This window comes from Pungitius pungitius, chromosome 18 (assembly GCF_949316345.1).
Source record: "Pungitius pungitius chromosome 18, fPunPun2.1, whole genome shotgun sequence".
NCBI lineage: Eukaryota > Metazoa > Chordata > Actinopteri > Perciformes > Gasterosteidae > Pungitius > Pungitius pungitius.
In genome coordinates this window covers 6,306,803-6,326,083 of record NC_084917.1, presented here as the reverse complement: position 1 = coordinate 6,326,083, position 19,281 = coordinate 6,306,803, and the positions used below count along the sequence as shown (strand labels likewise).

Below are 19,281 nucleotides of genomic sequence, written 5' to 3'. Positions count from 1 at the left end.
CACCGTGCGCCAAGACACTCCTGCCCATCCTCGTCCCATTTCCAGCTCCGGGACCAGCGGTGGTCCCCCCCCGCCCCCCTCCTCCTCCTCCTCCTCCTCCTACCCCTCCCTCCCCTGTGGGGTGCCTCTCAACCGCTCTTCACCTCACCAGCTTACTGCGTCGGCTAAGACTACCCTCTGGGACAATTTAAATGGATGAAGAAAAAAATGGAAGTCGCAGATTGTGCGGTTATGGCAGAAAGACATTTTTTTAAAAAGGAGCCTCTGGGTCTGAAACACAAACGCCGCGTTGACACGGAGGGGAACGCCGTCGGGTTGAGTCCCTTTGCGACGACATGGCGCAGCGCCGCATGCAGGCTCAAGGTGAGGCCAGCGCGGGGCCCAGGTTGGGCGGAGCGTTGGGCGAGAAGCAACCTGATGAAGCCGCTCCGCAACTTCTTTTTTTTTTGTCTTTTCTTTTAGGACAATTTTTGGCCATAACAAAAATACAGAAAAACGTTGCCCTGTCGTTTAAATTAAAATTATGATAATTGCAGACAATGTTTCCATTTAGTTTATAGACTTGCAGAAAGCAGACAAAAAAAATAAACCTAATGATGATGTGCAAATACAGATTTTATAGATAATATATTAGAATATCTGTATATGGTCTATGTAAAGTCTTCTTTGACAGATCTTTTGATATTTTACAGTGGACACATTGGCATTTGCTGATCTGATATCCATGTATCTGCATTATAGACAACAGATCATCCACAACAGCCCGTAGCATATGGCTTTGACTCAGCAGCTAGTGTCTATTTCAGAAAACCTCATTTGAGAACTGGCATCTTTTTGGGGGGGGGTGGGGGGGGGAATTTCTCAAAGTAAGGGCTTGATACTCAGGAACTCAATACCCGGCCTTTTATGAACTCAAGCTTGACCCGAATCTACGGCCGAGCAAACGCTGACCCGCGCTCCGTCCAAGCCCCGCCCCCTTCTCATCCCCCGAGCATTCCGCCGACGCCCACCCACCATTAACAACCAAGACATGCAAAAAGCCCGTGTTAAAAAAAAAAAAAACGTCCCTGATTACCTGCTTCTCTTTACGAGGCCCAGACGCTCACCTGCCATAAATCAAAGACACTTCTTTTATTGCTCTTCACGCCGCCTCATCTCTTAGCGCGGCAGACAGCAGCAGCATCATTGTTGCACACAGAAGACGCCTATTGGAGCCCAGTTGGGCTAATGAGCACCACATTAGACCTCCACTTGGGGACACTTTATCAGCGCTGAGGGGACTCGGGGTGCCCTTTAAAAATCGAGGGTGCTGCATTCTACCCGTTTTTTTTTTTTTTTTAAAACGTCCTTGGAATGTGTCCCAAATAAAACACGTGTGGGTGGAGGATTTACCGAGTGCATGCGTGTTGCATTTGCAAAACATATGTTAGTGCGTGTGCATGTGGGTGTTTATTTTTTTTTCTCCCCTCACTCAGTGTTGGTGAAGGTATCCGTGTGTGTATTTGGCTGTGTGCGCATAATGCGATGAGTGTTTGAAGTGTGTCTCCCGAGTCTAGATGGTACACACACACACACACACACACACACACACACACACACACACACACACACACACACACACACACACACACACACACACACACACACACACACACACACATACCTCTCAACTGTCTCCTTGCATTTCATATTCAGGCTGGGACATAAGAAGTGGCCCATTCCACTGAAAGATGTTTTCTCTCTCTCTTTCTCTCTCTCTCTCTCTCTCATTACATTTCTCCCCCCTTTCATTTTCTCTCTCGCTCAGTCTCACCCGTTCTCTCTTAAATGGGCTGTGGCTAGAGTTGAGGAAATGCACATCAGTCATAACACTTTCCTAAAATGAAAACAGATTTGGCTGCCGTCTGACTCGCTCCTTCGGCCCCGAAAAACATTCCTCCGACTGCCCTCCCCTCCCGTCCCTCCTCCGTTTGGCCACTTCACAACTTTGCACGCGGCGATCTTTCCTCCCCCTCACGAGGGTCTCGCTTGCTTTCTGTCACCGACGGGATGATCCCCAGCTACACAGGACAGTTGTTTTGTGGGCCGGTGCCGCCGGCCTCACAAGAGCACATGACAGTAATCTGCTGGGTCTCCATAAAGCCCGCCAGTACGGCCACTCGCGTGTTCTGAAAGGTGATTTTTCTTTTCTCCCTTTTTTCCTCATTGATGCGGGTTCAAATAACAGGCAGTAATTGTGTGTGGTTGTAGGAAATGGTTAGCGCATGTTGGAATGTTGTTTAACAGGCTGTCAGACGTGAGCGCACAACGGTTAGCAGCGAGGCCTTTGTTCCAAGAAGATAAGGTAAGGAAAGGAAGTAGCTCACATTCGAAGTTGTATTCTTTGCACTCTCAGTGTCCAGGATGTGTGTAAAACTAATATCATATATATATATATATATATATATATATATATATATATATATATATATATATATATATATATATATATATATATATATATATGATATATATATATATATATATATATATATATAAGAGTTATCTTTTCCTTAAGGGCATTTTCAATGATTACACAGAGAAGAGTCAAATGTTCATTCACCCTTTAACTAAAAATCTCCAACATATTCATTCATTACCAAATGTGTTGTTTGCACAAGAAACCAAACAATAATGTGGCCAAATCCTAACACTTACTTCTCTGGGTCTCATCACCTGATTCCAGTGAGAATAACAGCTCTTTAGCCTCCACTTCTTAGGCTCTTCATGCACAAAATGTCTCATTTTTCAACATCAAGATGCAAATCCGCATCCTTTTTATGTGTGTGTGTGTGTGTCCTCCGTCTCTTTGTTTTTTAGTTGTGTGCTCCAACCAGGCCACTTGGTATGTCATTAGTGTTTTGTTCTCTCTTGGACAACCCTGTCGGAGCTCTGCCAGTGAGCCAACGCTGTGGCACTAGCCAGCCATAAATATTCTCAACAGGCCAGCTGATGGATGCTCTCTTTCTCCCTCAGTTTGAAAGGGACGTTCACCGGGGGCCGGCGCGGCGGCCAACGATGCCACGTCGAGTGAATGAAAGCCTCCTCCGCGAGGGGATAACCTCGACCGAGACCCATCGGAAGCCATTTATTGCTACGCATGTTACACATACAGGAATTCGTCATGGCGATTGGACCGCGGCGACAGTGCACAGAAATTGAGAAACGGCGCTTTCGCGATAGCTTAAGTTAATATTTAGAATCCACCTGTCCCTGCTTTCATGTCCGAAAAGCTTTTTTTGCTTTGTTTGAATGGTGAGGAGATTTATACGAGCTGTGGGATAACTACAAAGTTTCATTTCATCTTCGCCATCCACCAAAAAAAAAAAAACGAGACACGCGTTCCTCTAGCTTCGGAGTCTAAGTGGACTAAGGGGTCAGCTGCTGTAGCCGGGGGACGACCTGCGTGATCCTCCTATAAAAAGGCCCTCAGGACCCCGGTGTTGTTGTTGTTGCGGTTCTCAGCAGCCGGTGCATGTCTGCCGCATGCCTTTCCACTCGGGCTGCCTGCTGTAGTGGGACCGTTAACTCGCTGATTGCAGGATGAAAACTGTGAAAACGCACTCCAGCCACCCTCAAAAACCAGCGACTGCAAGACCGCAAGAATCACGCCGCATGTGGAGTCCCAAAAACAACAAGAAAAAGAAAAACCTCATTTCCTCAGATAAAGTGTGAAAGCGCCGTTTCCGCTCGGTGCTTGATGCATGCCAGGCGCCTGTCAAAACCGATTTAACCTCTCTCTTCTGCGGGAGACGTTATTATCGCATCAATTTGTTTTATTGAAATGTTGCTTTTGTGAGCTACTCAGTTCAAATTAGCACAAAATGATCCCTAATCTTCCCATTAAAGCCCCGGTGAGATGTTTTTGCAGATCGGCGCATTAAACTATTCACCATGTTCTTCTTTTTATTCTCTGGCTTTAGAAATATTTGCGAGAAGGCAACAGTCCTCCTTCTTCTCCTTCTTCTTTCCAAGTAAGTTGCTTGGCAATGCAAGTTTCAGCTACATTTACAGCCACGTGATCATTTCAAAGGATAAGAGCCGGAGCACGCTGTGCTCTGTTAATCTAATGTTTATCAGCTCGACCCATGCCAAAACAAAGGGAACATTTCAACATTGTACTTCAAGCACCAGGACGAGGCTTCCGAATCAGACATCTGTGTTATTCTCGTGCAACCTGAGGTATCTCATGGTAAAAAAAAAACAACAAAAAAAACATGTTCAGGAGGTGAGCCGCGGTGCCTTTGACCCGCGTTGAACCTCATCGCAGCACCGCGCTATTTGGTTTCACCTTTTGCACCGCGGGACGCGCACACTTCGCGCGTGCCTCCCGCAGGTCCCGTGACCCGTCAATCACAACAACCGGCGTGCGTGTCTGTGACCAGCATGCTTCTTTTATTTCTTTTAAAAAAAAAAAAAAAAATTGGCGGAGGGTTGTACCGTACCAGGGAGAAGATGTTGGAGTGGCAGTCCTCAAGGCTTGCCCCGTTAGCCACGCAATTCGCTGCCGTAGTCATACTCGTCCGCCGTTGGGGTCGTCCGCGCTGGGCATGTCGAAATCCTACGTCGGCATCGACAACCGAGCAGGGCTGACAAATAGGATCCCGTGCGAGTCTGGCAAAAACAAGCAGGCGTACAACCTCACAAGAAGGTCCACATAATAAAAGGCTCGGGCTGGATGGTCGGGGCAGAGGCAATGCGCGCCTATATATAGATCTAGATATATATATCAATAAAAAATAAGTGCATCCACAAAGATCCCCCACCCCTTCCAGCCCACCCCCTTAACACCCCCCCCCCCCTCCCCGCCCCGGATATAACGTTTGTAATGTAAATCCAAGCGTGTGCGGGTGATCAAAACACTGCTACAAACCAGGTCAGGCGACTCCCAATGTGATCATTGTCAAAGGCGGGCAGCGCGGAAATGCATCCATCTCAATCCGCGCGCGGGGGCGCATCGGCGGGTTTCCACACCAGTCTGTCCGCTGATTGTTTCCTCGTTAAATAATGACCATAATCCATGAGGAAACGACTCATTTTCTCCCCTCCCACATCACACCTCCCCCCTCAAAAAAAAAAAAAAAAAACGAAATTGGAAGTCAAAACTTCTTAGATTTTTTTTTTCTTCTGCTTTTCTTTTCACGTAAAGAAGAAAAATCGCACGTTTTCGCCGCTGTGCAAAAAAAAAAAAAAGCGATCCGGAAAACTTGAAAGCCGAGGCGTGTACGCGCAGGATATCAGATTCCGTCTCGCTCCGCAAGCTGATGCACCACTTGTGATAGTTTTGGAGAATTGCATGGGCTATTTATAGCCTCCTTTTTTCTTTTTTTCTTAGCACAACGGTTCCTCTCACAATGTAACCCCGTCCGCCTCGCGCGAAACAGGCGCCGCGAGCTGGAATGTTCGAATCCCCCCCCCCCCTCTCTGTTGCTGTTCAATTAAAAAGCGGGTCCACGGACGAGGGGGTCGCGGGCGGAAAAAAAGACAGCGAAAAAGCCCCCGGTGATCCTCCGCGGCAGGGCGGACAAAGTCGACCGGGGCTCCCGGTAACCTCGAGTCATGAGTCGAAGCGTTCAGACAAGAAGAGCGAGAGAGAGAGAGAGAGAGAGAGAGAGAGAGAGAGAGCGAGCGAGGGAGGGAGGGAGGGAGGGGGAGGGAGAGAGAGAGCGAGAGAAAAAAAAAACTATTCTTACACTCCACCGCCTGGAAAACGACAAAAACGCTTCTGTAGACAAGAAAAAAAATCCTTCCTTCCTTTCAGTTTTTATATCATTACGAAACGTCCTCGCGCGGCCACGACAGCCCCCAACATCTTGCACAAACAAAAAATGAAAAATCTTCCTCTTCGGTATTTTTTTTTGGGGTGGGGGGGTGGGGGGGTAAATGCACAGTTTAAGTGACAGTTCCCCGCCTGGCGCCGACCACTGACGTAAAGAGCGTGTAGCACGCCGCAGACCTCTTTAGCGACCTCCGCCACATTCAAGAGCGAATCCTCCCTCCTCCTCCTCTCGAGAAGCGGCCCACGGCGACTGAACGGCTCAAATGCTCCGACATGTGCGCGGATTGTTTCCTCGCGCGACCCGCGCCGTCTACCCCTCGCGGCCGCGTTGTTGCGGTGGCAAATAAGTGTGCGTGTAACCCGAGTGTGTCATCCTCACCCTCCGTGTGTCTGTGTGTGCCGGAGCAGTTTTTTTTTTTTTTTTCTCGCGCACGATCGTCCAGCCCACCGCGCATTGTAATGTAATGGCGGTCGGAAGCGCACCACAGAGACTCACTCGCCTTCCCGTTTGGCCAAGTTTGCGATCACGTGATCAAAGTCTGGGATTTACGGTACTGTTTGGTGTCTTTTGATATGACACCGGGTACGCGTGTACGCGCGTAGCGTGCGCGGTTTCCTTTATCGTTACTGAGACGCGCTTTGTTGTCAGAGCTCCCTTTGCTATTTCTCTCCGCCCGTCTGTAAAGAAAGATGATTCGATATGATTTTTAGTTTTCTCCCCCCCCCCCCTCCTTTGTTTTCCCATCGCTGGCGTCTCTTTGTTGGTTACATAATGTAACTGTGTTCGCAGAGGATGTGACAGAATAGAGGTCAGGATGACTCTTTCATAAGAGGCTTTTATGTGGCAGACTCTCACCAAATTGACCAACACAGCATTTTGAAAATAATATATATCACAGATAATGGATCCGTATGTGTAGGAATAATATTCAAATAGACATTTCTATCCAAACTTGCCATAAATGCAGATTCTATTCATATCCGTTGATTTTGGGGTGAAGTCCTCCCAAGTCACCAAAATACAGTCCGTGATTCTGTGCACAATTATTTGTTTAGTTCACGCTATAGTTGTTGGGTTAGCTGTTAGTGGCTCACCATTAGAGAAAGTGAGTATGTGTTATGAGGTATGAATGAAAGGTATCGCTCATGATGAACCCCTACATAACTATAAGCAGCTAAAACGCTCAAAGGAGACTCAATATTGGACTTAATAACCCTCATGTGAGCGTAAACGTTACTCATACGGTACATCTCTGCTGCGCGCTAACAGAGTTGCCACATAAACATTATTAGGTGAAGATGGCTTGTGATCTCTACAGGAATCTCTGCTCCAGGACCATCGGGCTCAGGAAGAGCTCCTTCCCCTCAGCGTTCAACTTATTAAACTCTGCGCCGCGGCGATGGCTCATTTCTCCACTTGTTTTGTTTGCTGAAAGGCAATTAAATCCAAATGCCTTAGAAATGACTCCACTGGATACTGCACCTGATCAGTTTGACGATTGTGTCCAATCTTCCTGCCCTCCGGGCGCCTTTGTGATGCATTGTTGTGTTTGCGTGTTGTCGTAGGTTTTGTTTACACTGTCTATGAAAGCTCCTAGTGGTTCTTTCTGTTCTCCATGATTGCAGGTGGTGGGGCCCTTTGAGGCCGAAGAACAAAAGATTATTAATACAGCCGCCGTTTCCTGAGGGAGACGGAGGAGGCGATTCACTGATCAGTGCATCAAATATTTGTGTTATTATCAATAATGTGTTATGAGGGGACTGAAAAGCTTACAGGATTTGCTGGTTTTCTGGTTTTCTATTTGACCAGTAAATTGACTTCTTTAACATCAGGTCTTTAAAATGGCAAATAGTTAGTTTATTCAGACAATAAATACGCTTATTGTTTGTAAATCCCATTGCTGTAAAAGTGCAACTATTTTTAAACGGCCCAAATGACCCATCCTTTTTGTCAGGCACGCCCGGTGCTTTATTTTGCACGTCCCTGTGACTGCGTGAAGACTCAGACGAGAACATGTTTAAATAAGTGATAAACAGTTACACAAGAAGCTGAACTTCTGCACAGCGTTGCCATTCGAATCCCATTCGAAGCCATTCAACCTCGACATCCGCCGCAGTCGTGTGAACGCAGCACGCGGGACTCGTTGAGTTTTACATTTTTGGCAGAGAGGCATTTCGAACCCCAACCCGCCATCACGTGACGTGTGTAAACGGCTGCATGGTGGCAGCGGTCTGATTTCTGCTCCATCATTTGTTGACCGTCGTGCTGACTTTGTAAAGATGTTAGAGCTCAGTGTAAATAGAGAGCCGTGTGGCTGTTGGTGCCACACATCTGTGTAACACACCCCCGTAGGCCTACCTGTGTGATACTCATTACTATGTGAGCACTATTCTCTCACTACTCTGCAAGGAAGCGGCTTGCATATGGCCACGTGTAGCTGAGGAAGGTATGAATCAGAGCGGAGGGGGGGGGATAGGGGGGGGGGGCTCAGCCGGCCAGTTATTGATCCTGTTGCTCCAAAGAATGATCCAGAACTCATTCGGAGACTTTCCTCCCATTTTTGCTCAATACATTTCAAAAGGCCGTTGCGCACGATTTGGCACACTTGGTGGGGAGCTGGTAGGATGAGATGCTATCAGTTTAAAAAAAAATGTACTTCAATATGCTTCATATTTCGCCTCATCAGGCCGCTGACGATCACTGACTTGATCTGTGTGTGAGGACAAAGGAGACATTATTGTTCTGATTAAAGTGTTTGTCTTTAGACAATGTGTTGCATCTTGTTCAGGATGGAGTGCATGAGCGTGTGTGTGTGTGTGTGTGTGTGTGTGTGTGTGTGTGTTTAGTGTGTCGGACTCTGGATATTTCATCTAGTTTGCTGTCATGCAAACAGACACGGTGCCGTGAAGTATAAAAATACACCAAAATGAATATGTAAAAGCCTATATTTACGTCTTTTTTCAAAACTCAATATGTTATTTACTAGTTTAAAGGGTTCTCCTGTAAATGTTTCACTTTGTTAAAAATCCGTTTTGTCTTTTTGTAAATTGTTGAATAGACCTTTAAATCCAAATTAAAACTGGAGCATAATTTAAGTGACAAAAAACTGATCTGAACTGAAGATTTATTTTATTAGCGGCTCTGAAAACATCATTACAAATCTTAAATATGGCAACATAATGTTAAATTCTAACAGTTAAAGCGACAATAAAAGCTCAAGTTTGGAAAAGGTTGTAATCTACTTATTCAGGAACGTGACCTTGACTTAGTGGAGATGTGCACATTGTTCTACAGAGAGTTGATCAACAGAATCAAGTGTGAACAACTTATCGGACCAGACTGTTAATTAGAATGCAGCATTACGTAATTAATACCTTTACAAATGAACATTCACAAAGGATATTTGTTACAATTTGTGATGCTGTGGGAGCTTCCAGTTTATACATTTTTTTCCTTTATGGGGGGGAAGGCTATGAACTTACAGACAACCTTAGTAATTAGGACTATCCCCATATCATATGACCAGATTTCATTCACAGACCACCACAAATGATGTCATTTTCATTCAAATGGTGATGTTTATTAGCACATGAATATTCATGAGACAGAGCCCCGCCCAATTGAAACTGATGTGAACAGAGGAAAGGTCTATAGTGTAAAACAACCTACTATTTGTTATAAAATGTGTCCTTGTAGGTTCCCATCGCTTGTAGTAAGAGGTTAAAAATATACCATTTGCATGGCCTTTCCTACATTACAAATAGGTCATGGTGACAAACACTGCTTCCAGATGTTTTTCTGCATATTTTGCATACAGCAAACTGTCGGCGCGCTCGTTATTAATTTAGAACAAGCACATTGCAAAGGATAACGCTCATACAGACATGCAAGGGCAATTATCGTTCAGACCCAGAGAGGATTGTGTGTGTGTGTGGTTTTTTTTAAGAACAAGCTGTGTCACCCCGCAGTATCTTCATTAGTGATTGATGGATCACCGTGTGCTGAGTTAACACACACCTAGCAGCAAATTCTCTCCACCAAATCAGATGAGAGTCTGTCCTCTCTCTCTCTCTCTCTCTCTCTCTCTCTGTCTCTCTCTCCTCTCTGGCATTTCCTGGAGCGCAGAGAGTCTGGCTGAGAAGAATAGATGGTGTGCATTATAATGAACACGGGTTGACACCGCCTCATCCATCATTCCACCCAGGAAAATTATAGCAGTGCCAGAGAGAGAGAGAGAGAGAGACAGAGAGACTTTAAATCACAGGACATCTACAGGCTTAACTCTTCTTAGACTGTCATGCGCTCATTGTTGTGGCTTTCCAACTCTCCACTCCACTCGTGACTTTGCTTTCAGAAGGAGACTGGAGCGTTTGTCTGCCTGTCAGTTCGCTGTTCATCCACTGCAGCTCTCCAGATGCCTGTTTCCTCGGATGTACTTCAGTCCGTTTCCATGACTCGAGTGCTCGTTTTTTTCTACCTGATTATAGATTAAATTCATACAACTGGTTCTGCAGCTACAGATGATCTTCATTATCGTGCAGTGTGTTGATTTTTCTTTTTCAGGTTTACTTGGTGTCTTAAATGGGAGGACGTAAGAATCCCGGTGGCCAAGGTGACATCTTTTCCAAAAACTAAAAAAAGCAAATACCCACATTTAAAAAGCTGGATGAAATGTTTGTTTGGCATTTTTCAAATATTGATTCTTGCGATTGATATATTTCACAGATAATTATTTTCTCCAGAGGATAAATCCTGAAGGACTTTGAGGATATTTTCTAGCGCCACCTGAAGGAGGAAACGTTAGCACAATGAAGTATCTCGACCTGTCTGATTTTGTACACATGGCACGTTCATGGTCGTCAGAGGATGAATCCCACTGACTTTGGTGAGCGGGCTCACCTTTCCTTCAGTGCCATCACTTATTTAAATATCATGGACACCCTCTATTGACCGCGATCCCCTCTCCCCAGTGACACACATCCCAATTAAACTCAGCACTGGTGTACTTTTGAATTAGTCCGGTTGTATCAAAGCAAACAATGGAGGTGACGTGTGTGTGTGTGTGTGTGTGTGTGTCTATCTGCGTTGTCCTGTGTGTGCATGTTAATCTGTGATTTCGAATGATTCACTCAAGCACTGTGAAGACTGTTGTAATGGTGTTTCCGCAGCGTATTGATTTCACGGCGAGCCGACGATGTCTTTGTGGGATTGCTGGAGAGAAGGGAAATTAGACGTTATCTCCAAACAACAGAGGATGAGGGGGGGGGGGGGGGGGTGCTCATATGGCTTGTTATCTGATTTACAAATGATGTCAAGCTGTCAAACTCACTGACACACAGATGACCTGTGGGCTGCAAACATTCTCTAAGGCCGCGGAGGAGGATGATAACTGCAGAAATACTGTAACTAGTAAATCAGGCGCCAAGAACGAAATATAGATTTTAAATTTAAATTGCAAATGGAAGCTTACAGTTATGCAAGGTAGGAGATAGCCTGAAGGTTAGAGCGAAGGCCTTTAATCCCGTTGCCCCAGTAAACCTCCTCTGTGGCCAACGTAGAAACCTGCGAGCGGAGGAACGTGGGCCGAAGCTTTCGAGTAGAAATATTAGCACGGACGGTGTGCTTTAAGTGACCGGCCAGCATTTCCACCTGGCTGCATCCTGTGATGCCACCTGAACAGAATTCAGTAGGAGCCTTCAAGCTCCTCATACATAATGTATTGCCGAAGGTCTACTCAGTTTTCATGTTCACCTAATTCATTTCACAAAGAGAGAGAGAGAGAGAGAGGGGGGGGGGGGGGGGGGAGAGAGAGAGGGGGGGGGGGGAGAGCTCCCTGTCAGCATACAGATAAGCCGAACCCGTCTCACGCTGCACGCTGTCGAATCACAAATCACCACTTCATCACTGACAGCTTCTTTGTTAAGACGAGCGATGTCGTGTTGCCCTTTGTTAAGCGTATTGAATTTTTATCAAGACAATACATATTGATCCGCATGTATCAGAATTATTCCTGGAGCCGCTCTGTCAACATAAAGGTCGGACTTTGCAGTAGGTGCTGTATTTTGTCAAAATGATCTTAAATTTATTATATAATTTATCCCTCGGGCCGATCACTAGTTTAACCCTGCATTCATAGTTTAAATGTTGTTTTTTATCCTTTTTTTAAAAACTATTTACAAAGATTGCCTTTACTTTCTTGAGATTTAAACACAACAATCCCTAACAATACCACTTATGTCCCATAGTGTTCATTTCACCCCCCCCCCCCTCTGGAGTAAAGAACTTGATCAAATCCACATAACAGAATAACTCAGCATCATTTGCCGCGCTCTTTGTCGTCACGTTTCACAGGCACAAACACAAACAGGCATTTATCAGCGTAACCCTCGCTGACATGGCTCTGGCCCTTCATTTCTTGTGTTGGCTTGGCCTTATTTCTATTGTTTGTCTTTTGTTCGAAGCACAAAATCATTCATAGAAATCAATCCAAACGTAGCCCCGCTCTTCTGTTTCTCAAAACGTAGCCTTCTGCTGACCTCAATAAATCCACATGTGAGCATTTCAGTTAGTGCCCTTAAAGTGGCCTTTACGCAAACACATCCTTCACTAAAGGGGGGGCACTGAGAGCTCTGAGTGTGTCTGTGTGTGTGTGTGAGAGAGAGAAGCAACGAGGAAGAGAGAAATTCAAAGGAACAGGCGCGTTGTAGCTAATTAATCATTGATATATCTTTATATATACTGTGTGTGTTCATATATTTGTATCCCTTTTGAACCTCAGCACGTCAGGGTGATGCATGTTAGCATGCTGACTTTAGCATTTACCTCGAGGCCATCCTTTTCCTGAGCCGAGGCTGTCGGCCCTTGTCGCGTTTTCCTTTCTGGTCAGGTTCATGCCACATCCATCCAAGTGTCACAGCAGCGACAGCGTCACCTCCTTTGCAGTCCCGTCTCAGGCAGCAGACATTATCTTATCTTAATCTGTAATCCACACATCAGGCGACGAGGTCTGTTTTCTTCTCTTGAATCACCTTTAAGCACCTGTTCCCTTAGAGGAGCAGGTGCTCTGGAGAAACAAAGGAGTCTAAAGACTCGGAGCCAAGGAGGTTGCCCCCCCCCCAATTGGGTTCATTGCCAGAAGTCTGGATCACAATTTGTTTGTTGGCATAAAATGTCGAGCAGCACAAAACGCTACCCGTGTTGATCAGGTCATCTTCATGAAAACATAATAGCAGACAGGAAGGACTTTATTTCTAAATGGACAGTTTATTTCCAATTATTCAAGCAATCCAGTTTTATGTAAACTTAGGGAAGGAACTCCTTGCCATACTATTGGGAAAAATATACAACGCAATGCATTATTCTTCATAATGCAATTACACACCTTTTGAATATGAAATGTCTGGGGATACGTTTTTTATCCGACAACTCACCCCTCTCTGCTATGGATATCAGCGTGGGGGTCGAGGCTATTGAATAGCTGGGAATTTCGAGAAAAAAAAAAAAGAAGCATTGAGACAAGTGAGAAGGAGAGAGGGAGGTCTTTGGGTCACTTGTGGCCTTCACAACCCATGCACAAATCATAGGGACATGGCAATCTGAGTGACAAATGAACAATGCCCCCATTTTCCAGCCCCCTACGAACAGGCCCATCCATCACAGGAGGGGAGATTAATTCAATTCATCAGCTTTTTGTCTCCTTGGGCCCCCTAATGCCACCTGATATTGCTCAAGGGGGGGTGGGCGGGGGGGGACTTTAAGCGGTTGCGGGTTTGATGGGAGCCCGCTTGCTTTACACTGAATTAAACATTACTTTACTCTTAGCGGTAACGGTTGGGCGCTCTGCCAGTCGCGATGAAGATGACTTCTGGAGGAGGAAAATGTTTGCCAAAGGCAGCCAACAAAAGCGGTAGCTTAGGTTTGGAGTGTCAGAAGAGCTTTGGCTGCAATACACAGGCTCTTAAAAAGGTTCCCCAGAAAAAGCCACAATTCGGGGAATTTCACTTGATAGCAAAAGGTGCAGTAGATAGCATCTTTTACAGCCTGATCTGTGGCACTTGTTCAAGTGAGCATGTCATCAGTTGTGTCCAGATAGAGCAAGCCACAAAGTGTTGGTGAGGACCTCTAGTGGCCATTGAAACAACTGGGCACAGGAATAGTGTGAACTTAAGAGGATTTAAAGTAACTCCTTTATAATTGAAAACAAGCCAATCTTTAAGGTGGCGCTTAGGGCAGCTTTATGCAGATGATTATGGGCCATCGTCAAGATTACCACCAGAAAACTAGAGCGTACCGCTCATGAATACATGCAATGCTGGCAGTGTTTTACAAAGACCTAAAGCACACAAAAAGGGATTTATTTTTGAGCGCAAGGACCCATTTTAAAACTCATGTAAAAGGTTTGCTTTACCCTCTTGTTGATCACCTGACCAATAAACTCTGTTATGCCTCTAAAAACAACCAAAACCACCACAAGGGAAATCAATGGTCTATGAAAATGGATCCATGCAGTGCTTGTTGGGAAATTAACGAAAGTTCAAATGCAGACACATTTTAGAGCATTATGAACTCAAGTCCCCTTCAGGAGAAACAACAAGCCCTACATAGAGTCAATTAACCTTTAAAAAAAAAAAAATTAGACTTCAGTTTCTGTACAAAGTTAGTTTTATTGGTTTAAGAATAATCAACCTTCTGAGGCTGATAGTGAATTCGGCCTCCTCTCCAGACGCACATGTAATAGGCCACGCTCAGCGACGCCACCACAGACACCACCAGGACGACCACCACCAGCACGATTTTCCACACTGCCGGCCCTTCTCCGCCCTCTTTGGAATAGAACAAGATCAGCGACAGTTACGTTTGCAACGAGCACCTTCTTAAAAAAGAGACGCGACGCTCCGGCTTGTGAATGCACCGCGGTCACCTGGTCCCGTCATGGCATGTGGTTCTGGAGTGGTCAGCGAGTTCTGGTCCACCGGCGTCACAGGGTCGACGTCCCCCGGCGTCACAGGGTCTACGCTGTCGGGCCACGTGCTGTCGTCATCTGGTAAAAAGTCGCCGTCTTCGTACTGCGGGTCATCCTCGGTCATAACCCACTGGCCCCGCATGTTTCGATGAACGCCTGTGGGCGGGCCAAGAGGTCAGCTGTGCAGAGGACTTTCGGCAAGATAACGAATAAAAAGATAAAGCAGACGTGGAGGTCGTGTGTTGTCGTTGTGGTTCTTACCCCCCCGAGCCGCCGACGAGACCAAGAGCGCCGCGAACACCAGCTTGAGGAGAGACATGACTGTGCTTCCGGCTGCTCGTGCTTCCTGGGCCCTTTATGCGGGCTCCTCGATCACAGGATTGGCATCAGCTGTGGCCTCCCGACTCCGTCGCGCGAAATGACTGCGACCGGCCCTCTCCAATCAACGCAGGTCCGACGTGCCCTCGAGAGCACCCCGTTTCATTGGTTGAACCGCCCCTTGAATCAAAGGCCTCTTTGATCTGAATGCAACGGTTACTCAGGAAGTGGAAACTGTGAAGGAAGGAAAGAAAGATAGAAATCACACCGTGGAAAGGTGTTCTTCACAGGAAGGCCTTAAAAGTAATGCTTCAATATTACTTCAGACAGCTGCAAGGCGGCTGTGTGATGTAGAAGGGCGTGGTGGCAAACAATGAAATGAAGAATAAACGCGGCCAAGACACTGTGCAAGAAGTCCAATCCAAACCAACTAGGGTATTTTCATCTTTTTTATTTCTCCAGAAGTCAGAGGTTGTCTCACAGCAGGGGGGCTGCTTTATATTGGCTGTCCACTGTTACAAATGGAACTTCAGCTTTCAACAGCTGCTTCCATTTGAAAACAAAACAAAACACTGTATTCTCCACATTGTGAACATGAAAGTTTGAGGTTTTAGCTTCCTTTTTCAGTTAAAGATAAAATTGTGAAACCCACTTCCCAAAACTCCGCCACAAGAGAGAAACATTGAAAAAACGTTTAAAAAGCAATGCATGCATCAATGACAATTACAATTGAAGTTCCGTGTACAATCTCAAGTGTTAAAATTGAGCATGAATATATGAATTTGCCCAATGGACGCACCAAGCCCATCAAAGCAGGATCAGAAAAGCACATTAATAACATTACATTGAAGGGCCTCGGCCATGTTTCGATACACATTGAGTCAACGTGTCGTCTTGTGCGTTCCCTGCCGTAACGAGTTTTCTGACATTAAAGGGTCGTAACCCTTAAAACGTACAGAAGGAAAAAGTCTACTGGAGTGAATGAAAACATCCATCACCGCACACACTGAATCCACACGCGTTACAATATTTCGAAGCAGCGATTCAAAAACAAACGTTGTGCTTTGTTTCCTGCACTGACAATTTAATATTACAGCATAAGTCCCAACAGCAAAGAGAATATTGTAATACAAAACAGTTATTGCTGGGGTTGTACACTGATGAGCACGGCATTAAAAAAAAGAACAATAACCTCTTCCAGTACGGTATGCTCCTCTGTGTTTCAGGTTTCACATGGTACCCCCTTCTCATTTCACCACATTCCTTATCTTTAAAGAGAGAGCACTATTGCTGTCGTTGGTGAAGCTCACACGTGTTCGCCTCTCCCCCCGGGGGTTTCCTTTGCATAGTTCAGCGGGAGATACAGTTTATGACTTGGCTCGACACAGTGAAAAGCGGTGAAAATAGTAAAGACTCACAAAAGAATCCCGTGAAGCCGCTTCTGCAGTAGTTCGACGTTAGATCGAATTGTTCTTGAGATAACCGTATGCTTTCTGGTGCAAAACATTGCCTCCCGTCACCATTAATGTCAAACCAAACCATGGAAAGTGCACAGTGAAACATGTATTTAAAGTAACAGACACCTCGGTTTTTTCAGAATGAAACCAGAAACAGTCAAAGGAAGTCAAGGATAAGAGAAGCATTAAAGCAAACTGGCTTTTTTTTTGGCATTACAGAACCACTGAATAGGGTTAATGAATAGGCGAGTTTATAACCTTGCAGGTTTCCTCTGTGAGGAGGATCAGAGGAGTATAATAGTGTCCCTGCCGAGGAATACTTTAATAAGCAGGATTTCACCGCGAATATTTAAACAAATGTCACACTGTGAGAATTTCCTTGTTGTCTGTAGCCAGAGAGGTTCAACATAAGGATCCCTCAGAGACATCTCATGAAGCACAAATTCCCTTTCAACCGACTTGAATGAATGAAATAACTCTGTAAGAAAAATAATCTATTTTATTATATGTCTTCCGCGGCCGGCTGTGGGTTCTTGCTCCGTGAGATTCTCCATCACCATTCTTTAGTGCTTCACTTGGTGGAGGGGAGTGGTCTCCAGGGGCGGAAAAGGGGGGATGATCCGTCCTCATTTCTCCTTCTCGTCCTCGTGGTAGAGCTTCCGAACGCTCGCGTCGAGCAGGAAATCCACCGACCTGCGGCGCGTGAAAAAAAAAAAAAAGAGTCAGGACTCATCATAGAGCACTGCTCAATAGATTTCCCTAAAAAAAGGGCATGAGGGGGGGGGGGGGGGGACCGACCTGTCTATAGGAGTGATGATGAAGGGGATGGTGGAGAGGCCGATGGCCGTCGTGGCCCACTTGCGGACGGGCAGGGGCCACTTTGTCGTCCCGGCCAGCAGGCGCAGGGACGCGGCGCACACCCGGTTGATGGTGAAGCCCGGTATGATGACCGAGGCGAGGGCCTGCCACACGAACGTGTCCACCACCGCCGCCGCCACCCGCGTCGTCCTCCCGGGGTTGTCGCCGTGGGCCTTTGGGGAAGAGCGGCACGGGCCCAGAGTCACACAGCGTATTCACAAAGTGGTATGAGAGATGATTCCGGATTTGAATGTCTAGTTTCTAATTGATTATGTCAGGCGACTGTTTTCCAATGCGTTTACTGTGTGAGCTCTGATAACAAACCTTTTCACCATTTGTGATTCGTTTGTAGGGTCTTGAAACAGTAAAATTGTATTCAACAACATAAGAAGAAAAGTAAAAGCGTAATTCCCTGTTAATCCGGATTAAAAAATAATGTTGACCTGGAATTTATTCGTACTTTTTTTTTCTCATTACATAACAATCTGCTAATGAAACTAATGCATACAAACGGTGGTTCTTACCGCGGCTGCTTTCTTCCCTTTGTCCACAGCATCAGCGGTAACGTACACAGTGGCCACAGCGTAGGTGCCCCGAACGAAACTCACTGGCACCTGAGCCCGGAAAGCCTCCCCGACCTCGTTGGCGTAGCCTGGGGGGGAAACATGAGACTTCAGCCTTTTTTTCATGATAACAAACAGCAAAGATAAGATTAGCTTCCAGCAAAGCACCCAGTTGGCAACCAAAGACCCTGGCATTAGAGGACCGGTTCAGATAACGTTTTATCCCAGTTTTCTAACAGTAGTGAAATAAAATAAAAACGTCCTTAGAAAAGTGCATAGAAGCACAGTGTGAAAGTACTGACTTTAACAGAATGCTGAATAATAATAATAACTGCGGGGAACTTGACAACTCCACAAAATCAAATATTCTTTTGAAATGTCAACGTCCACAGCTTATTTTCGGCCGGAAAATAATGCAAATGTTATAACAGCTGCTGCAGCACGAATGACCTTCAGCTGTTGTTTTATTTTTTGACTGTAGCTGTCATTCTCAGCTAACAAGACTCTTCGAGAGAAGGAGAATAAGGGGAGCAGCAAAGTGCACCTTCCACGGGGAGTGTTCGGTTTTGTTGCGGTGGCGTGAGTCACTTCCTATAACTACCAAACACTCCTTTATTGAAACGAACCAGAGTTACGGGGACACGACTAGAACGCTTTTTACGTTACGGTCAACCAACTGTCACGTTACGGACAAAACATAAAAGGACGACGGCGTTGTCCATTATGTTCCATTATGCGGTAAATTCTAAAGAAATGACCTTGCCACAAATAGATTTTGAGCAGGCAGCCGACATGCAGGGACATGTGTGTCCTCCACTGGTTCATTACTGTCTATCTAAGAGACTCAAACAAGTGGGACACATGAAACGATACGTACCTAGGAAGCGGACCCATGTATCGCGATATATGTCGAGCGTTTTGCTCGTGTTTTCTTCAGCGGGGTCCATGCTTTGCTTCCTTCAGTCCATCCCCCGGTATTGAGAAAACCGACGGGCAGCAGAGGACCGTGAAGGGGGCGTGGCCTTGACTCTTTACACGGCACCCTGATCTACACAAGGGGGGGGCGGGGGCAGCAGCAAAAAGCACAACGTCACTTTACCTCACTGCCGTCATGATCTCTGTGCAGTTATTAACTGCAACTATGTGTTTGCGGCGTTAGATTGTGTAGTGTTGTTGTTGTTTTTTGCCATGTATGCTACTTATCTGCGCGTCATGTGCCCATCGTAAAGTGCAAAAAAGTAGTGCATCGTAAAGTGGGGTTAATGTGGGTCGAAATAGCCCCACATAGCCCCACAGTTCACAGT

The 19,281-nt window shown here is 45.9% G+C and overlaps 2 protein-coding genes across 6 annotated transcripts in view; both read right to left on the bottom strand.

Annotated features, from left to right (window-relative positions):
* LOC119226348 (mediator of RNA polymerase II transcription subunit 13-like) overlaps nucleotides 1-6,467 on the bottom strand; it is a 55,503-nt gene extending 49,036 nt beyond the window's left edge. For 4 of the 5 annotated variants that reach the window (XM_037484235.2, XM_037484238.2, XM_037484239.2 and 1 more), the window contains exons 1-2: nucleotides 4,913-6,191; nucleotides 4,485-4,653 (exon numbers count right to left, since the gene is read on the bottom strand). In XM_037484235.2, coding sequence (XP_037340132.2) covers nucleotides 4,485-4,556 — 72 coding nt within the window. In that variant the 5' untranslated portion in view covers nucleotides 4,557-4,653; nucleotides 4,913-6,191. The other variant, XM_037484236.2, reaches the window with a different exon arrangement.
* Nucleotides 6,468-17,037: 10,570 nt separating this feature from the next.
* mtfp1 (mitochondrial fission process 1) lies at nucleotides 17,038-19,008 on the bottom strand. The gene is made up of 4 exons (XM_037485490.2): nucleotides 18,855-19,008; nucleotides 17,939-18,066; nucleotides 17,355-17,587; nucleotides 17,038-17,249 (listed from the first exon to the last, which is right to left on the bottom strand). Exons 1-4 carry the CDS (start codon nucleotides 18,922-18,924, stop codon nucleotides 17,183-17,185), a joined length of 498 nt encoding a protein of 165 aa, XP_037341387.2. The 5' UTR covers nucleotides 18,925-19,008; the 3' UTR covers nucleotides 17,038-17,182.
* Between the last annotated feature and the right edge of the window lie 273 nt (nucleotides 19,009-19,281).

Coding starts and splice junctions, on each gene's coding strand:
- mtfp1 (XM_037485490.2), bottom strand. CDS start 18,924: ATGGACCCCGCTGAAGAAAACACGAGCAAAACGCTCGACATATATCGC. Junction 17,588..17,938: donor AAGGGAAGAAAGCAGCCGCG/GTAAGAACCACC, acceptor TCTTCCCCAAAG/GCCCACGGCGACAACCCCGG. Junction 17,250..17,354: donor ATCATCACTCCTATAGACAG/GTCGGTCCCCCC, acceptor CACGCGCCGCAG/GTCGGTGGATTTCCTGCTCG.